This window comes from Hippoglossus hippoglossus, chromosome 4 (genome assembly GCF_009819705.1).
Source record: "Hippoglossus hippoglossus isolate fHipHip1 chromosome 4, fHipHip1.pri, whole genome shotgun sequence".
NCBI lineage: Eukaryota > Metazoa > Chordata > Actinopteri > Pleuronectiformes > Pleuronectidae > Hippoglossus > Hippoglossus hippoglossus.
The window spans coordinates 11258907-11278455 of NC_047154.1; the positions used below are offsets into that span (position 1 = coordinate 11258907).

A 19549-nucleotide genomic window follows, 5' to 3' on the forward strand; every position below is an offset into this window, starting at 1 on the left:
TCATACTTCACTTTGACACTAACATAACTGCAGACGAGTGTGAAATGTGAAACATAGGCAGCAGAAATGAAACAAAGCAAAGTCTCTCCCACAGTCAGAACAAACCATTTCATAAAGTATAACTGGAAATAACACAACGCTTGAAGTGAGTGTGACTCCGCACATTCTGATGAACTGTGGTTTCAGGTTTTGGCAGCAAAGCACCATTGTGACCAGTCTGTTACCAGTTGTTGTTGTTGCGTACAATATAGAGACAACGTCAGGGCCACATGTATTTGTTGGGCAACAGATGGTCCTGCTCTCATTAGCTGGGGAGGGGTCAGACAGACAAACCGAGCCAGTCCAGACCGATTCATTCAAGGCTTAGCCAGGCTTAGATCTCGAGGGGGGTCAGGGTACAGGGGCCCCACGACAGGGGAGGGGCTCTGTGTGTGTGTGTCTTGTGTTGTCTGTGCTGGTGCTGGTCTGATTTAACGTAACTCGTCCTAAAGCACCTGAAAGCACCTTCAGTGGATTAACCTCGATTTAGAGGAACGGACCAGCTGAACCCATATGGAGGCTGTTGTTGAGACCTCACAATTTCATGCAGTCTAAACATGATTTGGTAGATTTAATACTAATGAAACTTAAAGCAGCACTTGACCTGAACAAGGATTTTCCTTGATGTGTGTTGCTTTTAGTCTTGATGTGAAGTGCGGAGGAGGAGGAGGAGGAGGGGTCTCTTGTCTGCAGCTCTGGACTTTACTGGAAACCAATGATGTCACCAGTCCACACACAGAGAGAGAGGGAGAGAGGGAGAGCTCGACAACAGCCAGGACAATAGATGTGAGGAGCAGGGACATGACATAAGTGCAGAGGGAGAGAGAGGCAGACAGAGCTTTTAATGTGTTGAACAAAGGCTTCAGTTGAGCGATGAAGAGACAGAAAATGCAGCTGTGTGTCTCATGAGAGACGACCTGACGCGTCCTTATCCATCTCTGTTTTATCGTTTTTACCACTGGAGTGCACCGCCGACGCTGATCTTAACCGAACCTATTCCAGTTATTTACACTGTCTCATGGTTTGGTTTATTGAGTAATAGCTGAACACCCTGACCCTGCAACATAAATCCAACCCTCTTGGGGGTTTTGCTGCTGTGGCCTGGTCTGGTTAAGATCTCTGCTGACTGGACAAACCCCAGTGGTTCATGAACTCTGCCCTCTACTGGGCAGTATGCTGTGGAAACACAAAACCGCTGCTACACCACACAAAAACAACAAAAGGGGAAATGCCAAGTGTGATAAGTACATTTGACCCTGCAACCCCCCATACACACCCCCACACCCCCCCCCCCCCCCCCCCCCCACACACACACACACACACACACACACACACACACACACACACACACACACACACACACACACACACATACCTCTATTTTTGTGAGGTCATTCATTGACATAAACCTTTGCCTATAGCACCAACCTTATTCCAACCTGAACCCTAAATCAAAGTCTTAACCCCCAAACAGTTCAATAAAAGTGACGAGCGTTTTAAATGTCTTGAAGTCAAAGTGGTCCTGACAAAGAAGTAAAAGAACAAGTAAAGTACAAGAACACACACACAGACACAAACATGACCTAAAAACATCTGTAAAGAGGCCGACTGTGGATGCACTGACACATTTTGTTCTGATATAGTGGCAGAAAATAACCTCTTAATTTTCGATTTTACGCAACAACCTTCCACTGGAGATGTTTGCAGCTGTCACAGCTGATACTCCTCCTGCTGCCTGAAACGATGAGTCTCCTCTGCTCTGCGTATGTGTCTCCAGCAGGGAGGGAAAAGGAGTGTGTCTCTGTTCTGCTCGGAAATGGGAAATCAGTCTTTCTGTGGAAGCCAGCACAGGATGGCCCTGTTGCCTCATGCTTGTCTCTCATCCAGTGTGGATCCTCTCAGTCTCTGACTGTGCTGTGAACTCTTTCCTGTCTGTCTCCGTCTCCTCCTCACACACTCACACGCAGAGATAATGTCCTTTCAAGTTAATCTCAATGGTGTCTTATGTGCTGTCTTGACTACACAACCTTCTTATCTCCGATGTAAACACTGAGACATTAAACATGCGACCCAGGACCCTCTCATTTGTTGTCCTCATTTTATTTTTTTCACCATAGTGAACTGCAATGTTTCTCCAGCTCTATCTGCTTCTATAAGGAATCTCCTTATTCCTCCTCTCCTCCGCTTTCTTATTGGTCTGCTTTTATGAGCACGCTCCGGGCCAGAGAGGCTCTGCAGCCAGTCAGGTATGAGGACAGCAGCCTCGCTGGAGTCAGGAGGCCGGAGGCAGGAAGTGGGAGATTTCCTGGAATGTGCGTTTTTTCCCCACACTGGTGCAATAACAGAGCGAGCAGTGCTCCTCCTGTTTTTGTCCCCTTTGTGCATGTGCTGCAGCTCCCTGTTCGTACTTTGTGGAACAGAGAGAATTAAGAGCTGCTTTAGGAAGTCCAGTAATGGCAGGAACCCATCATAAACAAAGAAAAACTGCTCTATCCTCATCGAGGGCTTTCCTAAGTGTAATTGCGTCATTCGTCTTCCAAGTGGAAGGAGAACTTGGAGTAAGGATTGTCCTGAACTGTAGTGCAGGAGCATCATGTGCATTATCTATTAGCCTTTCAAACATAGAAACATGAAGACGGTGATCACTTATATGTTATACTCTGTTGCATTCAGGCAACAGGTAATGTTGCACTATACTCAGATGTATTTGCATTTTATACCTCTACTAGTCCATGACATTTCATTAATTTGATAGCTATAGAGATATATTAATTAGACAATTTAAATTTGTAATTGTTTATAACCCAAAAAAATTTACTTCAATTGGTTAAACACAAAATAATTGCAACATCTCAAATCAAATTCAGTAATTTGTTAATAAATTTGTTATTTATTAGTGTGTTAGCAATTGAAGCAATTTTTTAAGTTGGTCCATCAGTTTGTGTAGTGTGTACTTTAGAGATTCATGTGTTACGTACGAATATTACAGGTTCATAAGGGATGTACTGTTGGACTAAATAATGAAAACAACTTAGATCAGCTTCAGTTATTATTGATTAATTTCAGATTAATTATTAAACTATTTTATGTTAATGTTAATTAACGGGAACTGTTGGGTTTCTCTATAATTTTGTTAGGTTTTGACCTTAGTAGTTGGTGAAATGCTTGTTGTGATTAGGTGCATACAATTAAAATTGAAATGAATCGGACATTGCTTTGGATATTTTCACCTTTTGGTCTGAATCCTTCCTCAACAAATGATGATTCTAGACTTGACATCTCAAGTTGAACATGTGCAGTCATCTGCTCGTCCATCAGCTGGAGCAGCATCTGTCACATTAGTCAGACCTCTTGTTTTCCCTGAGATATGACATCACTCCCACTGTGAGACCAACACTCCAATCCCCCTGGGGCAGAGCTGGGGGTCGTACGGGGCCACAACCTTCCCACTGCCCCTCTGGGCTTCCCAGAGCTCCAGAGACCCTGGTGGACACCGGGGCAGCTTGGCCTGGGAACTGGAGCCAGTCCAGATATACAGCATGATGAACAGTCAGCAAGAGGGAGAGCTGATCAAACATACAGTTTGATCGCTGACGGAGAAAAGGCTTCCCTGGCCCTTTGGTGCCCTCTCAGCAAAGATGAGGCGGGGGTAATGGTGCCATTTGGCACCTTTTTGTGCGTGTTTGTGGGTGCATCAGTATTTGTGTGTGTGTGCGTGACATTCGGTGACGCTGTGTGACGTTGGAGTTACACGTTGGTGTTATGGGAGCAAGAAGAGTGGGTAGGCATATCACGTACACACACACACACACGAACAGTGGATGGCAGCAGGTCTCCCACTGATCCCGAAAACAGTGGTTATCATAAAGTTCTTATTGTCTCCTTCTGACACTGTATTTGATCATCTGACTGATTGGAAATGTAAATGTATGAACCGCTGCTTGTTCACAATTGATTCATGATTATGATACAACTCTGTAGAAAAAGACCCCTCACAAAGTCAGTGTTTGATTCATATCTTCCCCTTTATTCACACAAGTGGGCAGACTGAGTATATGTGCAGGCACATTCACACTGGAACAGTGTTGTCCGTTCTCACACACTCGGCCCATTCTCCTCTCCCGTCTCTGACAATACACAGTACTAGTGACGGCATCCACAGTCTTCCTTGTATTGTCCCACGCAGGGACTGTGAGGCCGCAGCTGCTTCACACACAGGACGGCTATAGGTCCCCCAGCACGTCACTTCACCCTCTCAGAGTAAGTGATGGCGGCATAATCACAGCAAATCTACATTTGATAGTCAAATGAAGTGGGTGTCTGGGGATCTGCACAAACAAAGAGATTTTGCACTGAATCAATTTCAAGATTCTGACTAAACTCAGAGAGTCAAAGCCTCTTTTTTTGATTCAGACATGATACAAAATGAGAATATACATTTAAAGAAAAAAACTCAAATCACTAAATAATTCAGATCTGTCCAGAAGTTTTCACCCCAGTCTGTTGGTTGATTTGTGTGTTTGTGAGCAAGATTACACAAAAACAACGAACCAAATCACCATTTGACAGGGAATAATTCATGAATCTTGATTAAAAAAAAATCTGTAATATTAAGGGAACACATATTTATCATTGTTTGCAATATGGTGAAGCTTGTATACAAGGGGACTGATGGGCCTTGGTGGAGGTATACTACCGAGCTATTATTATTAGTTTAAGACAGACATGAGACTAAATGAGAGGCTTAATTTGAAATGGAAAAACAAACAGTTCAATAAGTGTACTTTAACAAATATTTAATAAAACAGTAAAGTAATTGTGAATAATAATTTTTAAAAAGCTCACCAAAGCATACAAACACAAAATAATGTTTGTAATAATTAGGAAAGCCAACGATCATTTTCATTGTCTGTTTCAACACAGTACATGTGTTGTAAACCTTTCTTTTCTAAAGATCGAGTCAAATTAGATTATTAAATCACTAAATTAGTAACTGGTAAATGAACTGGTAAATTACTAAAATCAACGTTTCTTTACTAATAAATTAAACTCACTATTTTAATTTAACTTTTGTCTCATAATAAACTTCACAAACTATCGTGGAGATGTGTGTCCATTTCATTTCGAGAAATAAGGAAATGTGTTCACACCAAAAAAACAAGAGTAATTTGCTCGAGGTGAATTTGACATGCAACAGATTGATGGATCTGTCGCGTTGCGCAAACAACTCACAGCCGCGCGTCAGAGGGCGCACGTTGTTGTCAGTCTGACGAGGGTCGGGCAGAAAGAGGAGGAGTTTGAACGGGACTGTTGTGAGTGAGAGCAGGAGGAGGAGGAGGAGGAGGAGGGGTTTGGTTTAGATACGCAGTAGAAGAGGGGAGAGTGACAGTCAAAGAGAAGCAGACCAAGGAGGAGTGTGTGTGAGAGAGAGAGAGAGTGTGCGGTTGGGGAGCAGGAGGACACACATCTTTAAAAGAGGAACACGTCTTCTTCTCTTCCTTGTCGGATTACCCCCCCGAGCTCTGATGCTGTCCTCGGATCATGAGAGAAACGCTCACCATGAAGTTCGCCTGGAAAACTAAAATGGTAAAAAAAAAAAAGCAACAACAAAACAGAAAGAAAAGAAATTCTCCTGGTTTTCCATCCTGTGCGCTCTGTTGTTGAGTTTGTGGTTTTGAGGAGAGGGGGGGAGAGGGAGGGATGTTAAAGAGAGGGTGGGTGGGGGGGGGAAGGAGGGGGTGTTTGTAGGCTTGGGAAAGTAGCGGATAAAGGGGGAGAGCAGAGGAGGAGGAGGGGAAAGCGGGGAACAGTTGAACACTGAGTGTTAATCATTTAAACCAGATTTGAACCGCGGTTTCATTGTAAAGTTGGTGCGTAAAGTTTTGGAAACGTGCGTGAAAAGGAGGGAACGAATAATAATAATAATAATAGAAAAAAACGCTCTCCTCTGCTGCACCAGTGTATGAACTCGATCTGAAGTTTCCCCTCCCTGATGGTGGATATGAAAACTTTTGTCTGGGGGCCTGCAGTGAAATAGTGTGGGAACAATTGACGAGCCCCGGGGCCATCACCGTCTCTCTGCGCGGCTCCCAGCTGCGTCCAGCCGAGAAAAGCACAAAAGCCAACAGATCAGCGCCCAAAAGACTCAACTCGACTGCTGTTGTTATCTCAGGAGTATTGTTTCACACGCATCTAATGGGCTGATAGGCAGATGAGCTCCAATACATGAGCTGAGATAGGGTACTCCGTTGCCTCTGTGGCCTCCATGCAGTGTCCTCTTCCTGTGCACTTATTTTGGAGCATCTTCTGTGGGAGGATACAGAGTAAACATGTCGTCCCCTGTTTACACCTCACACCGCCTCATTCGATGGGCTCTGTATCTGCTCCCTATTGTTTCTGATAGCTCCATATTCTGGTGAATGGAAATATGTGATTGTTTTGGTTTCCAAGCTGAAATCAGACCAAGCTTTGGTGCACACAGTGAGCACAGCTTCTCCTTTTTAAACCCTGCTCTGAAAAACATCTCTATGGCAGGCTGTGTGTGTGTGTGTGCAGACTGTGAACTCAGCAGCCGGGGCCCGGCCAGCACCGAGACCTCCCGCTATTGTTTTGGGAGTGTGTGGACTGCATGACTCATGCACTGATGTATTTATTTGTCTCTGCGCCAGCCATCCATCCATCCAGCCGGCCGGCCAGCAACAGCTGAAGCCAGCAGCAGATAGAGAGACTGCATGTTGCTGACCATACAAACAGGATACTGGGACACACATGTTTCAGACAAATATAGCATTTGACCTGCAAAGACACAGACAGACCGTGCGATTTCATCTGTCAACTCCAGTTAAAATCCCCCGTCTTTTACTCCTCCTCTTCCTTTATATCTTTGTGTTTTCAGTCTGAGGACTTTCTTTTCAATTCTGCAGCACATGTTTCTGTTCAAACCCAAACACGCTTGAGTCATGGCTGAGTGCCACCAGGCCTCCAGGACGGTCCATTCAGCCTGTTAACGCCGACTTTGACCTTTGACCTCTTTTCTGGCATCCCCTTCTGTTTGGGCAGAGGCTTCGGACTTTGCCATTGAGGCTGTGCAAATGAAAGTGGGGACAAGTGAGAGTGATCTTGGCTGATGCTGCCTGAGTGCATGTGTGTGTGTGTGTGTGTGAGGACTTGGCCATAATACTGCACGCGTGGTTGTTTCTGTTTGGCCAGTCTCTCTCCTTCGCTGTCTCCCTGCCTCTGTTTTTGTCTGCGTCTGTTGATGTCTCAGCAGATCTCTTGTTTGCTCTCGCTCTCTCCCTGAGCTTGAGATTTGTATTTTGATTTCTCTCTGCTCCCTCTCTATTTGTTTGTGCGCTCGGCTGTTTATCAGTGATTTACAACCAGAGACAGACTCACTACATATGGGTCCACTGCTGCCACTTGAGCTAAAATCCATTTAGTCTTACAAGTTGATTTTAGCGTGGTTGAGCTCTGGAGACGCCGATTTGTAATCAAACTCTCTTGGCTTGTGTAATTAGGCTGAAACAACAGACGGAGACATATCAACAAAGAAACATTTTCCGTGCATATTTCAGCGCGTTTCATCCGTTCTGGTTCTTATCTCAAGTTTTTTCATGCAGCTCTGACTTTAGCTCCAGAGAGACACGGTGAAAGAGATGGATAGGGATTAATAGAGGGAGTAAAGATGGGGAGGGAAGGAGGGAGGGAGGCCTGGCGAGCAGCATTGGTGGGGGTTGGGGAGTCGGTCATTCTTGATGTTTTACTACATCTCAGTCCCTCTCTACCTAGTTTGTGTGAGTGCTGTGGTTGTGTTTTCTCATTCTTCCATCTGCTTTCCTCAATTAGGTTTCCAATAGGGCAAATTGCTATCAAAATGACATGGAAGTTATAGCTCTGCAGCGAGCAGGAATTCGTTGTGTATTGTTTTATTCCTCTCCTCTGGAGGTGTCCTAATATCTTTTCTCCCTCTCTCCTCGCAGAGCTCGGTGCAGGACTGGGGGGAGGAAGTTGAGGAAGGAGCCATCTACAATGTGACACTGAAGAGGGTTCAGATTCAGCAGGCGGCCAACAAGGGAGCAAGATGGCTGGGGGTGAGTAGAGGCCTCACTGACGTCTCACACTGTGACACAGCTGATGCTGAGCTACAGATTATACAAAACCTTTTCCCACTTTCTCAACCCGTTGTGATAAAATGGTAAACCCCACAGGTTTATTTATAGTGGAACAGGTTCTAATGTGGAAATTATCATGTGCAGATGGATTATGAAAACAACCCAATGAGTTGTGTGCATCCTCCAGAGCTTAATAAAAGGAAAAAAGCTAATCTCTATTGTTTTAAACAGACTGCGTCTTTCAACCGAGGGCCGTCTCTCAGCCCTGTGCTCCACCGGGGCTGTTGTTGTTCTAACATCTGAGCTGTAAATCTCTCAGTTTAGACTACACCTTTTACACTGCACGCTGAAAATCAACAGTTTCCCCAGACCGGGGCTGTTCAGCCAAAGCATGTGATTTCCTGACTTTTCCGGCTGCCAACTATTGAAACTGCTCGCTCCTTTGTACGGCGGTGTTCTATGAAATGCTGCTATGACAAAAAAAAAGCGGGGGTATTAAAAGTTTTCCCTTGAGTTGTGCAGTTTTTTTTTCAGCGCATATGAGGCATTACTGTTTCCTCCTCCGTGCTGTTTATATCAGCATAATAAGATGTTACGCAGTGTATTATTATACTACACTGAAGGGCCAATTAGAGGTATTATCCCCAGTTTTCTCTGCAACAACTACAAGAATGCAGGAGTTAACAGAAAGTCGGATATATGAGGTTTTGCTGTGTTTATGAGGATTTCAAAAAAAGGTTTGTCTCTTAGTCTTCCATGGTTGGGGACTGGCTCATGAGAGAAGAACTAGCTCGGAGGCTTTAAGACTGTATTGATGTATTGACAGCGACAGATGCTGCCAGCTCTACTCGAGCTAATTAAAACAACATGGCCACTTTCTACAGCAGCAGCAGCAGCAATCCCATCAGCGTATTTACTCCAAACAGTCAATTGTCAGTGAATAACAGCAATTACAATCAGTGGGATTACAGGCCTATGTTCTGTGTATTGTTTACAGTGTGCATAGTAATTAGTGGATTCGGTTGCAGAATTTGTAGATTTTTTTTATGTTTTGTAAATTCCCCATCTGTGAGAGTGCACAGCGGGCCGCCTCGCAGAGATAGATAATCACGTTTGTGCTGTGTCCTGAGCTGTTATCGGTGGGGTTTTGTTGGGAGAACTTGGCTCTGCTGCTGTCCTCCTCTCTGTCTGGAGGGACTGTGGAGGAGGGGCCCGCTGTGATTAAAAACAGATTGGAGCGTTTCCTGTTGTAGTGAGCTAACTTTACCAAGGTCTCTCTCTCTTTCTCTCTTTCCCTGTCTCTGCCACCTCTTCCTCTACTCCCTCTCTGCTCGTTGTGTAGCTCAGCCCGGTGTATTTCCTTATAGACAAGAAAGCATAATCGTCGGATACATCTGGACAAATGAGAGTTAAATATAGGTCACTGTTGTCCTCACTGCTTCTGCTCTCCATTCATCCACTTGGTCCTCTATTAAATTGTCTCACTCCTATTATTGAATTGTCTGACTCCTGTTGTTTAACAGTTTGGAGCTTATCTGTTCTCAGATGTCTAAAGAATGCACATCACAAGAATGAATTAACGAAATAGGATGTCACGTGCATACCTCCGCCAACAGTCCCCCTAAATTCAATCGAGCTGCACCACATTTCACACAGTTAGAGATATCAGTTCCCTAAATGTTTCATCAAGACCAGGGGAAATCCATGAAAGTGTCATGAAGTGCTCTGTATCGCAAAGAAAGTGAAAATAAATTCTACTTCGGATCCAAATCGGCACCAAACTTTAATTTAAATTTTTAACCTTTCACCAAGTTTTGTGCTAATCCATCCATGGAAACATGGCGGAGGTAATGAACTACATGCACTCAAAGCCCAAAACACAAAGATAAGTGTTGGCAGTCACTATAAAACCTTATTTAACTGTGTACAAATATCTGCGTTCAGGCGGAGGGGGATCGTCTGCCTCCCGGCCACACGGTGAGCCAGCTGGAAACCTGCAAGATCCGCAGCATCCGCGCGGGAACGCTGGAGCGACTGGTGGAGACACTACTGACGGCATTTGGAGACAACGACCTCACCTACACCTCCATCTTCCTGTCCACTTACAGAGCCTTCACCAGCACACAGACGGTGCTGCGGCTCCTGCTAGACAGGTAGGCTGGAGTGAGGTGTTTTAAAAAGCCACAAATAACGTGCTGACTTTACATTGTTGTGGTTTATATATATATGCATACAGTATATGTATATATGTATTTAAATATGCATTCTCCTCATTCTCTGCTGCAGATATGGATGCACTGAGGAAAATGAACAAGACCCAGACAGATGTCGAGGATCTGAAACCAGAGGAGCCATCAGGAAGTGAGATACATTTCTATATATACACATCTCTGTTAATTTCACATTAACAGCCTTCTAGCGTTGTATTGTTGTTTTCGGCAGTATTTCTTATGTATCTCAGCTGTTCTCCTGTCACTGCCTGCTCTCTAAACACTCAAACGTCTTCCTGCGGTCTCCACAGTGTCTTGGCCTCCATCCTGCATGCCTGGCTGGACCAGTGTCCTGAAGACTTCCAGGAGCCTCCCGACTACCCCTGTCTGCACAGGCTGATGGACTATCTGCGTAAGGCCCTGCCCGGCTCCGAGGCTCTGAGACGGGCGCAGGGTCTGCTGGAGCAGCTGCAGAGTCAGGCCGGCATGGACGACACTGATGGTAACTAACGGAATCATCTTTTATTTCTATTCTCCACAGTACGCTTTAGTTTTTCATCTCAGGTAGCGAATTCCAAATCAACCCTGTTTACCTGCTTTTAGCTGGTTTCCATGGCAACAGTTCTTTCTGCCTGGGGGAAGAGGAGGAAGTGGAGATCGAGGTCCACGAGGACTTCCTGTCGTTTGATGCGGACCTGGTGGCCGAGCAGCTGACCTACATGGACGCAGTGAGTGGAGGGAAATGTGCTGGACACATGGGGAGGGGAGGCAGTGTGTGTGTGTGTGTGTGTGTGAGTGTGAGTGTGTGTGTGTGTGTGTGTGTGTGTGTGTGTGTGTGTGTGTGTGTGTGTGTGTGTGTGTGTGTGTGTGTGTGTGTGTGTTTGTGTGTGTGTGTTACATCGCAGGTTACATCCCTGCAATGTTGTTACAGTGTTGTCACACTAACATCAGTGTGTTTTTCCTGCTCCAGCTGCTGTTTAAAAAGGTTGTGCCCCACCACTGCCTGGGCTCCATCTGGTCTCAGAGGGATAAGAAGCACAACAAGCACAGTGCCCCCAGCGTCAGAGCCACCATCACCCAGTTCAACGCCGTGGCGGCCTGCGTGGTCAGCACCGTGCTCAAACACAAGCAGATCCGGCCGCACGTTAGAGCGCGGGTCATCCAGCGCTGGATAGACATCGCTCAGGTGGGATGAAACACACAATTTCAAATCTTCAGAATTAACAGTGGATTCCTGACTGACCCGTGCTGATCTTCTGTCACAGGAATGTCGAATACGCAAAAACTTCTCATCTCTGCGAGCCATTGTGTCGGCACTGCAGTCCAATCCTCTGTACAGGCTGAAAAGAGTATGGGCCTGTGTGCACAAGTAAGCCCCCAATTTCTCAACTATGCAGATAATCTCAGCGGGTTTCGGTAGAAGAATCAGCCTTTTGGCAGAATTCGACAGGATCTCCTCAGTGTTTATGTATTTTAGCTGCTGTGCACGCAATCGTAAGCTAACCTGAGTCTGTGTTCGATGCAGAGACAGCATGCAGACGTTTGAGGAGCTGTCGGACATTTTCTCCGACCACAACAACTACCTGACGAGCAGAGAGCTACTCATGAGGGTGAGTTCTCACTTTATCATGTCTGAGGAATCTGAAAGTTGAATATAAGCTGCTGTCAGAAATCTTCTGGAGGGGCTGTATGTAAGAACAAAAATGTTCAAGTCAGGTGATCTGGACATTTTCTGGAAATTCTTCTGCCAGCCTGAGTAACATTTACCGAAAATATCTAAATGAGCCCATGAGAGATTACAGCAGGAAAATCCACATGAGGCAAAACTGGAATTAAAACAACAAAAACAATCCAAATATCTGAGGATGATAAAGAGATGTCATACACGTAGAAGACGCCAACGAAGATGTCAACTTGGAAAAATAACCAGGTTCTCGAGCTTTGGCTATAAGGATCATACAAAAATAAACAAAAACAAATGATCTCTGCAGCAAAATGTATACGTCATGTCCTGCATGCTCTTCCCAGGCTCCACCCCTTCCCTGAATGTTTCTGACATTTTCCTGTTGTTGTGAATGTGTCGGACACGGACAATCTCCTGCTGCATATGTGAAAGGATAACTCTGGAAAATGTCCGGATCCAATTTTCTGGACGTTTTCTGGAGCCCCCTGTCTAAAAAAGCAGTTGTAGACTCAGCATTCTCTATAACAACTTTGTAGATGTTCCTGGGTTTTGATCTGTGAAAATCCTGGAAACATTTGCTCATTCACCCGCTAGAATCTCGAGCACTGAAGCCTTTTTCTCTGTTTGCCCCACAGGAAGGCACTTCAAAGTTTGCCAGTCTGGAGAGCTGCACCAAGGAGCACCAGAAACGCACCCACAAGAGACTCCTGCTGCAGCGGGAGATGGTGAGACAAAAGTGCTTTAACAACCAGTGCCAGACAAATGGATGTCTTTTCAGAGCTTTGTCATTTTAAACAACACATTCCTCCAAAGCAATGTACTGCAAAGTGAGTTCAAGCCGCTCCAGTATGATGAAGCCACGTGGTTAACATTGTTTACTCAATGCACTTTGTGCTGTACTTGCATTAAGCCCGTGTTGTATTTTACAAACTCTCCTCGCCCTCTCGCAGTGTAAATAAATCTCTGACTTTTTATGTGGCATCGCAGTGAATTTACTCGGTTGTTAAAGTAATCAAATAACTCTTTCCTCACAGGGAGCAATGCAAGGAACAATACCATACTTGGGGACGTTTCTTACCGACCTGACCATGTTGGACACAGCCCTGCCGGACCTAGCGGAGGTAGGAAAAACAACTCCCCCAACACCTGCTGACTGTGTGTGTGCCTGTTAGCAGCTGTGTGCGTCTTTCGATATTTGAGAGCATGTGTGTGTGAGAGTTTACACAACTCGGCAGATCTGAGAGTCTGTCTGTGTAACCGCCGTCAGAAAACTGGGCTCCAAGTTTCCGTGTGTGTGTGGAATTTTGTCGGCCCATTTCTGGAGTGGCCCACCTAATGCTGTTTGTCTAAGCGGCCGCTGGTATGTGATGTTCAGGGTCTGACAGCGTGCTCTTTGTGTCCTCCGCAGGGTGGTCTGATCAACTTCGAGAAGAGACGCAGGGTGAGTGCAGCTGCAGCCCCCCCCCCCCCTCCTCACAGGGTTATATGTATGACAGTTATCACATGATGAGCTCGTCACACACAATCTAACGTAGGTGGTTTTCTCTCTGTCTCTGCAGGAGTTTGAGCTGATCGCTCAGATCAAGCTGCTTCAGTCGGCCTGTAACAGCTACTGTCTGAAAGCGGAGCCCAGCTACCTGCGCTGGTTTAAAAACCACCCCCAGCTCAGCGAGGAGGAGAGGTAACGAGCACTTTCTCTCTCGATTGCACCATTACCCATTAGATAATGAGCACATAAGAGTGTGAGGTCATGGTCTGTTGGATCCATTGTTAAGAAACGCACAAAAGAAGCTTCTTTCTCCACGTTGTCCTCGCTCTCCCTGCTGTTCTTATGTCACGTCTTCACTCCCCACTGATCTCTCGTACTTGTTGTCTTTACTCTGTGACCTCTCTCCTTTTCTCACTCTTTTCGTTTTTCTCTTTCTCTTTCATTTAACCTTTCTGAGATTACACTGTTCCTAAAACCACTGAGCACATGATTCGATAACAGTTCATAATGTTAAGTTGTATTATTCATGTTCTTTCTCGCAGCTACTCTCTGTCCTGTGAGATCGAGGGTTTCGGCGATAGCAGTCCGACTTCACCCAAACCTCGAAAAAGCATGGTGAAGAGACTCAGCCTGTGAGTACATCAGAGCATACATGTTAATTCTACTGTGAATGGATCATATTGAGTTGAAGATACTTTTCCTCGGCTCAGACGTGTCACCCTCTTATATTCATGCCCTGCATGTCTGTGACCTATTTATTTTTATTGTGTGATAACTCTGTCCCTCTTCTTCTTCCCAGGCTGTTTCTTGGAACAGACAATAACTCAGCCAGCTCTCCGGTCAGAGAGATGCCGCGATCGCCTCCCACTGGCAGCTCAGGGGAGAGCATGGACTCCGTCAGTGTGTCCTCCAGTGACTCCAGCAGCCCCTCAGACAGTGAAGGTCTCACGCCCACGACTCACACCTCCGACTCCCAGCAAAACAAGGTGGGTGGTGACATATAACATTAATCATTTATTATTAATGTTCTTCCTTCATATAAATCATTTGGTCCTAATTTTAGTTTGCCACCGTAAGACTTGACTGGAGACAACAGATAAAAGTAGGCTGTAGAATTAACGCTGGTTCATTTATAATCTTTATCTGTTGATTAATGGTCCCTGACTGGATCTAATAGATTAAACAGAAAGAAGATTTAAGATTGTGTTGAGTTTAAAACCTTAATAAAATGTATTAACAGAGTCATTTACATAACCACCAAACTTGCCCAACATGGGAAACATAACATTTTATATATACTGAATATCTGTAGTTCTGCTTTTTGTTAAGTTAGAGGTGAAAGCGGGCTGAGCTGCAGACTTTCCAAAAAATGATGCACTTTCTGGAAACATAATGTTTTAATAATAGTTGATCCGACATCCTGAACCTATTCTGCCACTAGATGATTCTGGTGAGGAAAATGAAGATCAGTTGTTGAATTAATTCGTCAGAACATATTGTGACACATGCTAATCACAAAGACACGTTTCTAATGGAAATATTAGATTTTTTCCATTTTTTACTTCCACCAAGGAGGATAAGTTTTCACCCCTGTATGTTTGTTTATTAGCTGGTTAGATTACTGTTCAAATAATCATGAAACTTGGAAGGATGAGGTGTAAAAGAACCCATACAATTTTGAAGCAGGTCCAGATCAGGTGGCAGATCTATGATTTTTTTTATTTCTCAGAGAATAATTCATAGACCATAATGAAAATAAACATGGCATGTTCAGGGGACTGATTGTTACGGGTGAGTCATTTGGTGCAGATCCAAATAAATCTGGAACATTTAAATGTGGTTTCATAAGGGGACTGTTGGTGGAGATATGCGCTCTCCTGATTGTCCTTCTAGTTGTAAAAAAGAAATGTAATTTGTGAAGAATAAGATAAAGAAACTTTGCCATGAGAAACTTTGTGCAGTCCCTTAATAAACATATGAAAAACAGTTGTATTATTGTACAGTAATGTTTCAGTGACATTTTGACTTCTCTCTCGTCTCCTCAGCTATCAGAATCCTCCTCATGTAATTCACTCCACTCCATGGACACCAGCTCGTCGACAGCCAGTGTCTCCATGACCCCGGCCTCTCCCTCCCTGCCAGGGCCCGCCTGCACCCACCGGCGCTCCCTCTCGCTCACGCCCCTGTCCCCCAGTTCCCCGAGCCAAACCCCGACGTATAACACCCAGGCCCAGGACGCGTGCATCATACGAGTCAGTCTGGAGCATGGCAACGGGAATCTCTACAAAAGCATCCTGGTGAGTAAATTAGTGTTTGTGTTGATTGTGTAACACTCTTTTCGTTAAACCCTGTATGACTCAATTTTCTTTCCATCCTTTAAATAGTTGACCAATCAAGACAAGACCCGAGCCGTCATTTCCAGAGCGATGGCGAAGCACAACCTGGAGGTGGAGCCGGGGGAAGGATACGAGCTGGTACAAGTCATCTCTGAGGAGAGAGGTAAAACACGGGTCTGCTGCCAAATTGAAGCTTATTATTTTTCCTCCTACTGGATCCTCTGAGGTTCATTAAAAGTCTTGGGTGATCAATGAGAGGTCCCTTTTTAAAACTGTGTGAAGCCTTGTTACTCATATTACATCTTTCATAGACAGTATAGGGATTTAAGTTCAGCAAACGTTGCTGCTGCTATATGATCTAAGCAATTCATCATAATAATTTAGTGCAGTGCCTTTTCTAAACCTGCCTGTTTAGAAAAGGCCTATTTTCTTGTCAGCTGATACACACATCAAGTGTGAAGCCGATAGGTGAACGGTTCCACATACAGACAGACCAATGTTTATGGAATTAGTAGGTAGATTGTAATATTTCCCTGATCAGCTGTTTTACAAACTTAATGCACCAAACTTAATGGGCCACCAATTTATTTCTTACTAATAGCATTAAACCCGCTCTTATGACTGACCTTTGTCCTCTGTTTTGTCCAACAGAGCTGGTGATCCCAGACAACGCCAATGTCTTTTACGCCATGAACACCTCAGCTAACTTCGACTTCCTGCTGCGGGTGCGGGGCTCAGCGGGTCGGCCGGTCCAGCTGCGAAGCCGGTGCAGCTCCACGCTCCCGCGGACCCAGCACCGCTCGACCCTCTCGCTTCGACTCAGCAAAGTCACGCTGTGACCGGACTGTCGTGACCCAGCAGTTTGCCCTTATACCCCTAACCCAGGACAATACATAGGGCATGAAGTGGATATTAGGGGTTGGGTTTTGGGAGCCTCTGTAGAACAAAATGAACTTGCGGAAGCAATGCAGGATTTTCAAGAAGCAACAGATTGATCCCAATGAGCTCTAAGACTTTTGAAGGAGCTTCACCATGACTCTTATTTTGATCCTCCTGAACAGTGCCATCCCTTTGCCCTGCCTTAAAATAGACCATGGATGTGTATTGGACTGCTGTGCCAGTGGGACTATGCTTAATTTTACTAGTGATGCCTGTGATAGAGTGATACAGCGACCCCTAGTGGCATTTGCTCTTTACAACGACAGGTTTTTGCACATGTGGGAGCAGCCAAACTCCTGACCTCCAACAGTATTCTGAAATGTTCTTCTTCTTGTCCTGTGACGCCTGTGTAGCTGAGTAATAACTTTTCTAGTTAAAGAAGAGTGATGAAAGCAGAAAGAGAAGGTGGATCAGAAGGAGAGATGGACTGAGTTTTCTGTCCTGTTGCCTTTATTGATGACTGAGTGGACCTCTGACAGTGATCTGAATGATATTGATGAACTGATTGACAGGAGCTGTGATGTCGTTATTTCCCCCTAGTTGGACATGTGGACCCGCCATGTCTGCCCTGTGCACAGTGTGCACAGTGAATTCAGCCCCTCTCATATTGTGAGCTGTGTGAAGAATGCTGCGTTTTTTTGCGCTCGTTCTGATTGGTTCCAGTACTTGGTTTTAACAAGTCCTCCACGCAATGGCCTTACCAGCCCTGTCTTCAGGGCGTTGAGATGCAATTTGTGCTGCTGTACTCACTTGTGCTTGTTTGAAAAAAAAGAAGAACAGGTGGACAGGAGAGGAAATGAAGGAAGTGTCGCACTGAAATGGAAAGCACCGTGCACATTGTGTCAAACTGATGCATACTCGTACCTCTCTGCCCTTCATTATATGAACTACAGAGCTGCACTTGTCAGTTGCTCGGAGATGCCGATGTGAATACATAAGAATGAGTGGTTTTGTCCCTCTTCACAAAATGAATTACTATTTTTTTGTATTTTTTATATGTTTTTATTACACAGTTCAGGCCAGATTGGAGACTGATGGAGGATTTTAAATGTTGTTGTGTTAATTTTGACTGTGATGCATTTGGAAATTATTTACCTCTTCAGCTCATTATACTCACAGAAGCCTCCTTATGCAGTAAACCCCCCTTTACTTGTCTCATGGTCACACCCCTTATTTCCAGCACCACATCACCAACACTCCATCAGCCGTTCACATGTGCAGATTAACGCTTGTAGTTTCTACAACGTCCATCTACTGTGCCATGATTTCGTGCAACCAGTTCAGGCTCCTCGGTTGATATCACAATGAGCAGTTTCGCTGTCGGCCCGATCGTCTGTCTCCATGCAGCACTTCATTTTCCAAACATTCTCGTGAATTCACCCCCAGCTCCTGTGTTCTTCACTGCCAAAGACTTTTCTTCTACCTGAATAAATAAATTATTATCATTATTATAATGATTGTCCTGTGTGTTTTTGATTTCAGAATATAATTATAAATCCTGCTGCTCACATACAAAGCCCTTAATAATCAAGCCCCATCATGTATTAAAGAGCTCATTGCATCGTATTATCCCAATAGATCAATTTGCTCCCTAAAAACAGTCTCACAGATGGTCTCCCACATTGAGTTTGGAAAAATCTTCTGATAAACACCCTCTATCATGGGATTTTTAACATTTGATTATTCTAGTCTTATTTAAATACAACTCAGTTTAAATGTTGATTCAAATTACATTTTTAACGTACATTTATTCAACCAAACAAAGCTCTTCTCATGTTGCCTGTGCAGCTGTGGCTGGATGAAGGCAGCAGCGCTCGGCCTCTGTCAGTTTACCCTTGTATCCTGATGGACAACATGCTCAGTCCTGTCAGGATTGACATTGTCAATAAAAGGACCAGAGGCTGTTCTGGACGCAGCCCAAGTCATTTTGCTGAGTGGAAGACATTTCTGCTGACTTAAGTGCAGCAGTCATGACCTTCCTATCCTGAAGTGAAGTTTGCTGCGCTAGTCAAACAAAATAATTTAAAGTTTATTCCGTAAAATTTTGGATTGAGCACCACTCGCTGTTGGTTCAAATCCTGGTTCAGAGTCGGGTTTTTCTGTGTGTTGCATGTTCACTCCATGTTTGCATGGGATTTATCTTGGTACTCCGGCTTCCTGCCACACTCCAAAGACATGCAGATTAGGGTTAGGTTAATGGGAGTCTCTAAATTGACCGTAGGTGTGAATGTGAGTGTGAATGGTTGTTTGTCTCTGTCTCCAAGGTGAACCCCGCCTCTCGCCCAATGTCAGCTGGGATTGGCTCCAGCTCCCCCTGTGACTCTCAAAGGAGAAGTGGTACAGATAATGAATAGATGGATAGATGGATAGATGGATGAAGGATGAAGGATGAAGGATGGATGAAGGATGGATAGATGGATAGATGAATCCTTGTTTGTCTTTGTTCCTTTTCTGTAATTTATATACAGAATATATATATATATTCCGACCTCCTTAGGACTCAGATGTTTTACTTGGATATAAGTTGTTGCCGTGACAACACTGGAACCTCCCTGCATTATTTATTATGAGAAAAGAATTTCATTATTTTCAGATACCAGTGTCTTTGGCTACTGTCCTCAGGTATTTATTCCATCGTTTTTACACGTTTTAGTTTTATCGATTTCACAGATATTGGGTAGAGACGAGGCCTTTAAATCACCTTCAGCCTTTTTATTGAATTTGATTTCACGGCACTCACA

The 19549-nt window shown here is 44.6% G+C and overlaps 1 protein-coding gene across 2 annotated transcripts in view; it reads left to right on the forward strand.

Annotated features, from left to right (window-relative positions):
• The window catches only part of rgl1 (ral guanine nucleotide dissociation stimulator-like 1), a 23958-nt gene extending 5696 nt beyond the window's left edge, over nt 1-18262 (forward strand). Inside the window, exons 1-18 of one of the 2 annotated variants that reach the window (XM_034582852.1) lie at nt 5396-5625; nt 8019-8129; nt 10095-10303; nt 10437-10511; nt 10672-10862; nt 10964-11088; nt 11331-11546; nt 11626-11729; nt 11886-11970; nt 12680-12769; nt 13079-13165; nt 13453-13485; nt 13604-13725; nt 14076-14165; nt 14333-14519; nt 15579-15830; nt 15918-16032; nt 16521-16822. In XM_034582852.1, the coding sequence (XP_034438743.1) occupies nt 5581-5625; nt 8019-8129; nt 10095-10303; nt 10437-10511; nt 10672-10862; nt 10964-11088; nt 11331-11546; nt 11626-11729; nt 11886-11970; nt 12680-12769; nt 13079-13165; nt 13453-13485; nt 13604-13725; nt 14076-14165; nt 14333-14519; nt 15579-15830; nt 15918-16032; nt 16521-16708 (2325 nt within the window). In that variant the 5' untranslated portion in view covers nt 5396-5580 and the 3' untranslated portion in view covers nt 16709-16822. Of the gene's footprint in view, nt 1-5395; nt 5626-8018; nt 8130-10094; nt 10304-10436; nt 10512-10671; nt 10863-10963; nt 11089-11330; nt 11547-11625; nt 11730-11885; nt 11971-12679; nt 12770-13078; nt 13166-13452; nt 13486-13603; nt 13726-14075; nt 14166-14332; nt 14520-15578; nt 15831-15917; nt 16033-16520 lie in introns of those variants that run through there. The other variant, XM_034582851.1, reaches the window with a different exon arrangement.
• Nucleotides 18263-19549: the final 1287 nt, after the last annotated feature.